This window comes from Chrysochloris asiatica, unplaced genomic scaffold (assembly GCF_000296735.1).
Source record: "Chrysochloris asiatica unplaced genomic scaffold, ChrAsi1.0 scaffold00232, whole genome shotgun sequence".
Lineage (NCBI taxonomy): Eukaryota > Metazoa > Chordata > Mammalia > Afrosoricida > Chrysochloridae > Chrysochloris > Chrysochloris asiatica.
Window position 1 is genome coordinate 1,571,040 of NW_006408750.1, and position 12,169 is coordinate 1,583,208.

The following is a 12,169-nucleotide window of genomic DNA, read 5'->3' on the forward strand; positions in this document are numbered from 1 at the left end:
TATCGTCCAGCACATTAACCCACAGTGCCACACCAGGACTCCTTTTTTTGGGGTAGGTGATCCTTCATAAGCGAGTCCTGGTAGCATAGTGCGTTGCTATTACAAGTCAGGTTGCTAACCTCAAGGTCAGCAGTTCGTAACTACCAGTTGTTCCTCAGGAGAAAGATGAAGTTTCGGGAGTTCTGGCATAGCACTGGACTACAAGATTGATTTGAACCTCATGGTCAGCAATTCAAACTTACCAACCGACCCTACATAGGGTCACTGTGCGTCAGAACTGACTTGAAAGCACTTAGCCACAACAATCCTTTACAAGTTTTCCAATTGTGGTCATCTTTATGATGCATTATTTTGTAACATGTTGTGCTTGTGTGCAGTTTTGAAATCAGACTTCCTGGGCTGATCATGCCAAACCGTGTTATCATTGATAGTAACTATTCAGTTATGCTACCTCCCTTGCTCTCTACTACTTCCAGATAGTCTTCCTGGATTTCTTGTAATTAGGTCATGATGGAGAAGGAATAGAGATGTTAATAAAGAAAAAATAAATAAAGCCCTTTTAATATTTTTTCTTGATGGGGTTTATAATTATAACTAATCTCAGGAAATAATTATAATTTATCTCAAGAAATCTCAGGAAAATGTTGTTGTTAAGTGCCATCAAGTCAATTCTGACTCATGGTGACCCTGTATAAGGTTTCTGAAGAGCAGCTGGTGAGCTTGAACTGTCGACCTTGCAGTTCAAATGGCTTTGCTGTCTGGTGCATTAACCCACAGCGCCACACCAAAATTGCAGTTAGAAGGAATATTAAAAACCTATATGAATAGATGCTCCCTGGTTTTTATGAAGTGGAAATAGAATATGCCCTGGCCTTTGTTGGATCTTGTCCAACAAGTCTTTTCCAACTAGTAGTCTTTCTTCTAAAAGTCAGCTTCACTGAATCATTCTGTTGTTGTGTCTTTATCTTGTGCTTTCTCAAACCTTTTGACAAGAACTCTCTTGTATTTTCTTTTCTCCCATTCTTATCGTACTTGGAGATAAAGGGCAGAAGGCAATTATGGTAGGTGCTGGGAATCCAAAGAATTAGTGAGTTAAATTTGGCTGTTAAGAGTTGATGTGAATTAGTGTATATGAACTTCTTTGACATGTATAGCATGCTATATTAGGAGTTGCTGTCATGATTATAAAAGGAGCACTGATAGTGCAGGTTAAGTGAAAGGTCAGCAGTTCAGCACCACCAGCTAGCTGATTAATGGGAGAAAGATGTGGCAGCTTGTGTCTGGAATGATTCATAGCCTTGGAAGCCCTATAGGGCAATTTTACTCTGTCCTGCGGGGTTCCTGTGAGTTTCAGTTCAACTCAGTGACAGTGGGTTATTATGTAGATATTTAAAAAATCATGATTATTTAAATTCTCTTAATAATAATTCCTTACATTTCTACTACTCATCTGTCAGTTTGTTGTACTTTGGTGGCTTGCATGTTGCTGTAATGCTGGAAGCTATGCTAGTGGTATTTAAAATACCAGCTGGGTCACCCATGGTGGACAGGTTTCAGCAGAACTTCCGAACTAAGACAGACTAGGAAGAAGACGACTGTATTTGAATGTTTAACCATTGAAAACTTTATGACTAGCAGTGGAACATTGTCAGATATAGTGCCGGGAGATTAGCCCCTCTGATTCGGAGGCACTCAAAATATGACTGCGGAAGAGCTGCCGTGTCAAAGCAGTAGTTGTTGTGGGGCTTCATTGAGTCAGTTCCAACTCATAGCAACTCTCTATGTACAACAGAAACGTTGCCAAGTCCCATGCCATCTTGACTGCTCCTTCCATGAATGTTGATTATGGATCCAAGCAAAATGAAGTCTTTGACAACATCAATGTTTTCTCTTTGATCATGATAATATTTATTGGCCACATTGTATGAGTTTTTATTTTTTGTTTTACATTGAGGTGCAAACCATACTGAATGCTGTGGTCTTTGGTCTTTATTAGTAAGTATTTTAAGTCCTCTTTGCTTCCAGCGAGCAAGGTTGTATCATCTGTGTATCGCAGGCTATTAATGAGTCTTCCTCCAATCTTGATGCCACATTCTTCATAGAATCCAGCTTCTCTGATTATTTGTTCAGTATATGGCATGGTGAAAGAATGTAACCCTGTTCCAGTGTGATCCTTATAACAACGTAATGAATCATAGCAATTACTTTCCTTTTACCAAGGACAAAATTGAGGCTTATAGAGTTGAACTGACCTCTAAGGTCAAACAACTAATGAGTTATAGAGTCAGTACTCAAACCCAGGTCTCTGATTCTGAGGCCATTGTACTTTCTATGACATCACAGTGTTTCTTTAGCTTTAGGGTGGAGGAGATGGGATAGTTGGCTGTCTAAAGGTGATGTCTTCTAGATTCGTACAGGGGACCCCTATGGCATCCTTGTATACATGTTTGTAATGGACAAGTATTGGCCATTTTGAATCAGACACTTACATGGTTTACTATGACAGAAATGACAAATTGAAGAGGAATGGTGTTGCATTTATCATCAAAAAGAATGTCTCAAGATCTATCTTGTACATTGCTGTTGGTGATGAGATAATATGCATATGCCTACAAGGAATACCACTTAATGCAAATATTATTTAAATACATGTGCCAACCATTAAAGTCAGTGATGAAGTTGGAGAATTCTACCAACTTCTTCAGGTTCAAATTGATGAAATGCAATCAAGATGTATTGATAATTACTGGTGATTGAAATACTAAGGTTGGAAACAAAGAGGAAGGCTCGGTAGTTGTAAAATATGGTCTTGGTCATAGAAATCATGCTGGAGATCACATGATAGAATTTTGCAAGCCCAATGACATATTGCAGGTATCTTTTTTCAGCAACATAGATGGTGACCAGGCACGTGGCTTTTTATGTTGTTGAAAGAAGATGCCTGATCACCAGATGAAATACACAGGAATCAAATTGTGTACATCTGTGGGAAGTGACTTTGGAGAAGCTCAGTATCATCAGTTAAAATAAGGCCAGGGACAGACCATGGAACAGACTTTCAGTTGCTCATGTGCAAATTCAGGCAAAAACTAATGAAAATGAAAACAAATCTAATACGATAGCCAAAATAATGACCTTGAGTATACCCCACCTTGATTTATAGACCATCTCAATAACAGATTTGATGCATTAGGCACTAGTGACCAAAGAAGCTGAAGAGACTAGACGTAATAACGAAGTCAAAGAGCTCAATAGGGCAGCTCAAGAAGACAAAGTCAGATATTACAAAGAAATGTGAAGAATCTGGAGTCAGAAAACCATAAGGGAATAACACTCTCAGCATTTCTCGAGGTGAAAGAAGTGAAGAATAAATTGAAGCCTCGATTTGCAATATTGAAGAATAAATGGAGTCCTGGTGTGATGCTATAAGAAAAGCTGTTGTTGTCAAGTGCCGTCGAGTGGAGTCGATTCCAACCCACAGCAACCCTGTATATGGTTTCCAAGGAGCAGCTGGTGAGCTTGAACCACCGACCTTGCAGTTCAAACTGTGGGTTAATGCGCAGTCTGGCACATTAACCCACAGTGCCACACCAGGACTTCATAACAAAATTAGTGTACTGATAATCACAAGGTTGGCAGTTCAAACACACCAGCCTCTCTTTGGAAGTGTTATATAGGGTTGCTGTGAGTCAAAGCAAAGATTCAGATGAGGATATGGAATGCGGGATATTGCTGATATCAGATGGATCTAAGTTGAAAGCAAAGAATACCAGAAAAATGTTTACCTGTGCTTTATTGACTATGTAAAGTCTTTCGGCTGTGGATTGTGACAAGCTATGGACAACATTGCTAAGACTGAGTTTTCTGAAATATTTAATTGTGCTCATGAAGAACCTGTACATTGACCAAAAGTCAGTCAGTCATTCAAAAAGAACAAGGGAACACTGAATGATTTAAAATCAGGAAAGGTGTGTCCCAGGGTTGTAGTTTTTCACCGTACTCATTCATTCTGTATGCTGAGCGGATAATCTGAGAAGCAGAATTATGTGAAGAAGAATATGACAGCAGGATTGGAGGAAGACTCATTAACAACATGTAATATACAGATGATACAATTTTGTGTGCTGAAAACAAAGAGGACTTAGAATACTGATGAAGATCAAAGACCACAGTCTTTCGTATAGGTTGCACCTCAATATAAAGAAATAAAAAATTCTCACCACTGGAGCAATAAATAACATTATAAACGGACAAAAGATCGAAGTTATCAAAGACTTCATTTTATTCAGATCCATGATCAACACTCAATGGAAGCAGCAGTTCAGAAATCGAATGACATATTGCATTAGGCAAATCTGCTGCACAAGACCTCTTTAAAGTGTTCAAGAGCAAAGATGTTGGTTTGAAGACTAAAGTGCACCTGACCCAAACCATCATGTTTTCCAGCTTCATATGTATGCGAAAGTTGGACAGTGAATAAGGAAGACCGTAGAAGAATTGATGCATTTGAGTTTTGGTGTTCAGAAAAGAATATTAAAAGTACTATGGACTGTTCGAAGAACAAACAAATCTGTCTTGGAAGAAATACACCCAGAATGTGCCTTGACTGCAAGGCCATCTTGCTCAACACTAATGAAACCTATACATTTAAAAACTTTAAAAAATAGCATAGACAAGAATTTAGCTACCATGTGTTCATGCTGTGCCATCGTGACCTATCAATATTAAAGGTGTGTGGTTCTAAGTATAACATGGTTTACAAATTTTAATTGTATGAGACACGTATCTTATAAGGCTTTATCTTCTATCTCACATGGTCATAAGATGAGATGATCTTATCTTACACATAAGATGATATTTATGTGTCGGGAGTCTTGGTGTGGTGCTGGACTGCTAACCACAAGGTCGGCAGTTCAAACCCACCAGCTGCTCACTGTGAGTCATACCCGACTCAATGGCACTTAACAACTTTATGTCTCATGCTTGTCCTGAAGAGGAGCAGAGCCTCATCCTGTGATCTGTGTGTTCAATAGGGAGAAGATGAATCAGTCACCCTCAAATCCTGCACAAGGCGAAAAACAGACTCTATTGAGAAGAGGTTTTGCTTTGATGTAGAAGCAGTAGACAGGTGAGTAGCTGTTGACTTTTTCTTGGTAACAAATATTACTGTATTAGATTCCCTCTAATTCTGAATCTTTTCTATGTTTTATTCCTTCTCCATTCTCCCAGTTATACCCAGTTTGGAAAGACTCCAAGCCAGTTGCTGATTTGCAAGGATCAATACAACATCCCCCATCTTTTAGGGTCAACACTGAATTACTATGCCTGTTTTGTTTTGTTTTAATATTATAGCTCCATTCTCAACAATGGAGTTATGTCTGCAGGTGATTGAGTAGATGCTATTTTAAACAATTTATTCTGTCGCATGGTTGTGTCATCTATTTGCATTTTCATACTTGGAAAAAAAAAGTTAATAAAATGATTCTAGAGAATTGGGTCAGCTTTTAGTTACAGTGTTTCATTGGCTTCTCAGTGTGTGCACCTAGGGAGGAGACTCTACCACTTGTGAAATCAGTCTTTAGAGAGAGTGGTGTGTTGTATTCCTCAGGATTTATAGAGTCTTTCATTAAGTCTTAGCATTTTATGGTGTTAAGCTAGTTTGACAGCATTCCAATTCTTTAAGACACTTTCCTTGGCAACAGGTGAATTCTTTGAATGCAGCACTTGTGTTAAGCTTATTTGGGCTGCCTGTTCAAGATCAGCAATACTAGTCCCAAAATATTTTAGTCTTAGTATGGGTCTCACATAATGCTATTTAATCTCTCCCTTTTATTAAAAAACAAACAAACACAACAAAAAAACCAGAAAGCCGGTACTTCTGCCCATCTGGGAAGGTTTTCTGTGGCCCCATTTCCCAGCTCTAGAGAATCCTGAGGCTGCACGTGTCCTGGACTGGGTTTCTCTGTGTTGGAAGCCTTAGAATGCCTTCTTGTGTCTGCTCTGTGGTGTGACTGTTGGAGGCTGGAAGAGCTCCCATGTACAAAGCATGCCCTTTTCAACCACAATCACAAGCTCATGGCAAGTTCTCAACTCAGACAACCTAGACCCAACTTTTTTTTTTTTTTTTTGCTTGGTAGCCATGTTGATTTTGAGCAAATTAATCTCTCAGAACCTTGATTTCCTCATCTGAAAAATGATGATGTTGAACTTACCTGTTTCCTAGAACTGTTGTAATGATTCCAGGAAATCATGCATGTAAAATACTTACCTGAATGGCACACAATAGGTGTTGTACACATATTGTTGCTTGGTGTTGCTAAGTACCATAGGGTCAGTTCCAACACATAGCAACCCAGTATTGGGTTTCCAAGGAGCACCTGGTGTGGTGATCCTCCAGCCTTGCAGTTAGCAGTCCAGTTACTTATCCTATAGCACCACACCAGTATTTACTCCAAGTATAAGCAGTTAGTATTGTTAATTACCTTGTCCTGCATGTCCATTGGACTTGCTAATTCATGAAGTTAGACTCAAAATGCAGAAATCTCTATATAATTTATAAATTTGTCATGCTGTGGCAATGTGGGTTAATGCACCAGACTGCAAAGCTGTTTGAACTGCAAGGTCGGCGGTTCAAGCTCACCAGCTGCTCCTTGGAAACCTTATACAGGGTCACTGTGGGTCGGAACCGACTCGACAGCACTTAACAACAACAACCCCTCATTATATTGGGAGATGTGAGAGGGAAAATAAAGGAGAAAGAGTAGCATTGGATGAATTGTGGTAGCAAAGGAGAATTGCAAATAGCGTTTCTTTAGGAAAAAAAGAAAAAGATTGTTTTTAAACAAATCCTAAATCATGTTTTAAGCATGTTTATTGTTGATGTTACTAAGTGCCATCAAGTCAGTTCCAACTTACAGTGACCCTGTGTAGGGTTTCTAAGGAATGACTGGTAGGTTTGAACCATCAACCTTGTAGTTAACAGTCCAGTGCTTATCCTGTAGCACCACACCTTGGGATCCTCTATATTCTAAGCATAGAATATAAGGGGATTCATACTGTTGGCAAATGTTAAGGAGATTCGGGAGTTGGGTTTGTTTGGAATAAAAACCAGATGTTTGATGCTGCTCAAATGTGCAGTTCTTGGAGAAAATCTTGTTGTTCGCATGACTATTTGGAAGCGGGCTTGCTGCGTGGTGTGGCTTTCCCCATCTGATCAAAACAAGCTGAGAGATGCTTTCAGAAGCAGAATTATTTTCTGTGCTTTCTTCTTCAGTTTTTATAGGTGTTGCAGACTTTCTTGAAAACTGCCCATCTCATTTATATTCTTTACAACACTTCCTAGCACATTCCTCTTTATTAGGTCCATAAAAGTATCTTGTGCCCCCAGTATATGGTGAAAGCGTGTCACCTCCAGTATACCAAGTGGGGTTGGTAAATCTATTTCCACTCAGTTTCTTCGTCTGGGTCCTTTGGCATCACATGGAGTGTTTTTGGTCATGGGTCAAAATGAGGCTGCTATTCTTAATAAGCAGGAGATAAGAGTTACTTCTATGAAACATCTTCTCTCATTTTCATATATAGATCATCATCTTTGGTCTCAAAGATGAGGTTACAGTTTAGCAATGTTTTTCTTCTCTTTCAGCTTTTTTGACCCCAGGTGTTTCTGTATTTTCATCACATACCTGTTGTTGTTAGGTGCCATTGAGTGAGTACTGACTCATAGTGACCCTATGCAAAACAGAAGGAAATACTGCCCAGTCTTGGGCCAACCTCATAATTGGTGTATTTGAGCCTGTTGCTGCCGCCGCTATGCCAGTCCATTTAGTTGGAGGTCTTTTTCTTTGACCTTTCACTTTACCAAACATGATATCCTTCTCCAGTGGCAGGTCCCTCATGATAATATGTCCAAAGTATGAGAGGCGAAGTTTGGCCATCTTGCCTTCCAAAGGGCATTCTGGATGTACTTCTTCCAACACAGACTGATACTTTTTTTTTTTAATGAATCAAATTATATTTCAAATGAGTAACATTATTAGACTGAAGAGGAAATTAACTCAAGTAATTGTTAAGCAGGTGTTTTGTCTGTATGCCATTGCGATGAAGAAAAACAAAAACTAACAAGTATTAGACTGCAGTGAAAAGGTTTCCCATCCAGTGGTAGAGGTTCAAGTTTTTTGAATCATTTGACATGTATTCTAAGATTCAGCAAATAAGTAAAAATATTGTGGAAAAAGGGAATGACTCCTTGCTATCAGAGCAAGGTATAACATATGCTCAGATGGAATTTGGAAGGGTGGAAAGAACGCTGTGTGTCAAAATGAAATCGGAGGTAACACCTTTAACTCTTAGTTGTTCATATTGATAAAAATGTTGTTATTGATGTGGTTAGGTGCTGTTGAGTTGGTACCGACTGATAGTGACCTTATGCACAACAGATTGAAATAATACTGCTCGGTCCTGTGCCAACCTCACAATCATTGCTATACTTGAGCCCACTGATGCTGCCACTGTACCATTCCATCTCATTTGGGGGGGCGTGTCTTCCTCTTTTTGGCCACCCCTCCACTTTACTTAGAATGATGTCCTTCCCCGGGGACTGGTCCCTCCTGATAATATGTCTGAAGTATGAGAAACAAGTCTCTCTATCCTCGCTTCTAAGGAGCATTCTGGCTGTACTTTTTCCAACAAAGCTTTGTTTTTTGTCAGTCCATGATACTTTTAATATTCTTCTCCAACACCATAACTCAAATGCATCAATTCTACTGTCTTTCTTATTCACTGTCCAACGTTCACATGCATATGAGATGATTGAAAATACCATGGCTTTTAGTCCTCAGACTGACATCTTTGCTTTTGAACACTTTAAACAGGTCTTATATAACAGATTTTTCTAATGCAAATACATCATTTGATTTCTTGACTGATGCTTCCATGAGTGTTGATGGTTGATCTGAGAAAAATGAAGTGTTTGATTACTTCAATCTTTTGTCCATTTGCATGGATGTTATTTATTGGTTCAGTGGTGAGGATTTTTGTCTTGTTTACATTGAAGTGCAACCCATAATGAAGGCTGTGGTCTTTGATATTCATCAGCAAGTATTTTAAGTCCTCTTTGCTTTCAGCAAGCAAGGTAGTATCATCTGCATATCACAGATTGTTAATGAGTCTTCCGCCAATCCTGATGCCATGTTTTTTTTTTGTTTTTTTTTTTACATCTAATTCAGTGTCTCAGATTATGTGTGCAGCATCAGATTGAATAAGTATGGTGAAAGAATGCAACCCTCATGCACACTTTAGCTAATTTTAAACCATTTGGTGTTCGTTCCCATGTTCTGTTCGAACAGTGCTTCTTGGTCTATGTACGTGTTCTTCATGAGCACAGTTAAGTGTTCCAGAATTCTCATTTTTTGAAGTGTTGTCCATAGCTTGTCATGCTCCACACAAATGGAAAGCCTATGAGTAGTCAATAAAGCACAGGTAAACATCTTTCTGATATTCTCTGCTTTCAGCCATGATCCATCTGAAGTCAGCAATGATATCCCTTGTTCCACGTCCTTGTCTGAATCTGGCTTGAATCTCTGGCAGTTCTCTGTTAGTATACATTTGCAGCAGTTTTTGAATTATCTTTAGCAAAATTTTGCTTGCATGGGATATGAACGATATTGTCCATTGATTTCCTCATTCTGTTGGATCACCTGTCTTTGGAAAGGGCACAAATACGGATGAGTCAGTTGGCCAGGTAGTTGTCTTCCAAATTTCTTGGCATAGATGAGTTAGTGCCTCCAGTGCTGCATCAGTTTTTTGAAAGATTTCAATTTGTGTTCCATCAATTCCTGGAGGCTTATTCTTTGCCAATGCCTTCAATGTACCTTGGACTTCTTCCTGCAGGATCATCGGCTTTTGATCATATGCTACCTCGAAATGGTTAAACATCAATCATCAGAAGAGTGGTGGATCACATATCTATGAGAAGAAAATAAAAGCATTTCCATGCCCAGGTTCAGTGTTTCTGAGAACGCTGCCCAGAATCCATTTGTCTTGAAGACTCCCACCATTTGCTTATCATCAGTGCTTTCTAGCAAGGTGATGAGAGCTGAGAGATGTCCTCCTGCCCCTTCAGCCATGCCTTCCCACAGAGTTCTCAGCTTTGCCTGCAGAGTCAGATTGTTGTTGGTAGGTGCCATCGAGTCGGTGCCGACTCATAGTGACCTTATGCACAGCAGAACGAAACACTGCCTGATCCTGGGCCAACCTCACTATTGTTGCCACGCTTGAGTCCATTGATGCTGCCACAAATTGGCCAATCCATCTCGCCGGGGGTCTTCCTCTTTTTCTCTGACTCTCCACTTTACCAAACATGATATCCTTCTTCAGTGACTGGTCCCTCCTGACAATATGTCCGAAGTATGAGATATGAAGTTTGGTCATCTTGGTCTCCAAGGAGCACTCTGGCTGCACTTCTTCCAACACAGATCTGTTGGTTCTTTTGGAAGTCCATGGCACTTTGAATATTCTCCTCCAACACCATAACTCTAAGCATCAATTCTTCTACGGTCTTCCTTATTCACTGTCCAGCTTTCGCATGCATATGAGGTTATTGAAAATACCATGGCTTGGGTCAGGCGCACCTTAGTCTTTAAGCTGACATCTTTGCTTTTCAACACTTAAAAGGTCTTGTGCAGCAGATTTTCCTAATGCACAGTCAGATAGGCAGAGGTAAAAAAAATATACATTTAGCATAAGGAAAGGTGGAAGTAAAAGAGAGAATGGTTGTTGTTAATAGTGTAAGGTTTCAAAATGTTCCCAAAATATATCAACTTTAGAATGTATAAACATTTATGTAATGGCTGGTAATCATTTTGGAGTCTCTGCATGTGCACATAATTAACGTGCTCAATTACTTACTGAAAGATTTGGGGGTTCCAGTCCCAGAGACATCTCGTGGGAAAGTCCTGGTGATTTACTCATAAACAAAATCAGCCACTGGAAAGCCTTGTGGAGCACAGTTCTACTCTGACACACATGGAGTCAGCATGAGGTGATGCCAACTGGTATTATTGTTATATTCGATCAAGATCCAAACACATGGCTAAAGTCTGATTTGTGTTACATAGAATTTGGGATGTTGTGGGTTTTTAAGGTTAAACACTTACTCTTCAGACTTAGTGCTGATGCTTCATGTTGTTTTGGAGAAGAGCCTCTAGCCTTTAAGCAAGTGACATTCCAGGAAGGAAAACTGAGAATGATTACTTTAGTGTCTCTTTTAGCAGCGAGAAGCACTTGCATGCAGCGTCCACAGTGGTGCTTGGTCAAACTACAGCTTCCTGGTTCCTGCCCCAGACTTACAGCATCCATAAATTCTTGGGAGTGACACCTTTTAATTGCCTTTTTTAAAATTAACATAATTTGTGGTGTGTGATACAATGCATGTAACAAAAAAGTACCATTTTAACTATATTTAAGCGTACAATTCAGTAACATTAATTGCATGCTATGAAGCCATCACTGCTGTCCATTTCCAAAGCTTTTTTTCACCTCAAATGAATTCCACCTTTAAAACAAAATCTTCAGTTGCCTGGTTAATTGATGAATATGCTGAACACCAGGCATATCACAATACAATTTCCTCATTGCATAGAAAAACATTTGCCTTATTCAGAACAACAACAATGAGCAGGAAGACAAGACAAAACAAAAACATAGACTCAGGCTCCTTTACTAAGGAACTATTGCTTGCCCATATGGAGGAAGAGAATACAAACCAAACCAAGTCTTTTGCCATCAAGTTGATTCTAACTCATACCAACTCTAGAGATTAGAGTTGTTGTTGTTGTTAAGTACCGTGGAGTTGCCTCTGACTCATAGTGACCCTGCACAGGGTTTCCAAGGCTGTAAATCTTCATGGGAGCAGAACGCCTCATCTTTCTCACATGAAACCATTGGTAGTTTCGAACTGCTGACCATGAGGTTAGCAGCCCTATTCGTAACCACTACGCTACCAGAGCTCCTTATAGATTAGAGTGGAGGGGCCTTATAGGGTTTCCTAAGCTGTGATCTCTTGGGGAGTTTATTGTTGTTGTTGTCAGGTGCCATCGAGTTGGAACCGACTCATAGCAACCCCATGCACAGCAGAACGAAACAATGTCCGATCCTGGACCAACCTCACTAC

The 12,169-nt window shown here is 39.6% G+C and overlaps 1 protein-coding gene across 1 annotated transcript in view; it reads left to right on the forward strand.

Annotated features, from left to right (window-relative positions):
• Positions 1 to 12,169, forward strand: part of ARHGAP26 (Rho GTPase activating protein 26) — a 692,304-nt gene that overhangs the window by 230,289 nt on the left and 449,846 nt on the right. The window contains exon 9 of the mRNA XM_006873269.1: positions 5,034 to 5,128. Coding sequence (XP_006873331.1) covers positions 5,034 to 5,128 — 95 coding nt within the window. The remainder of the gene's footprint in view (positions 1 to 5,033; positions 5,129 to 12,169) is intronic.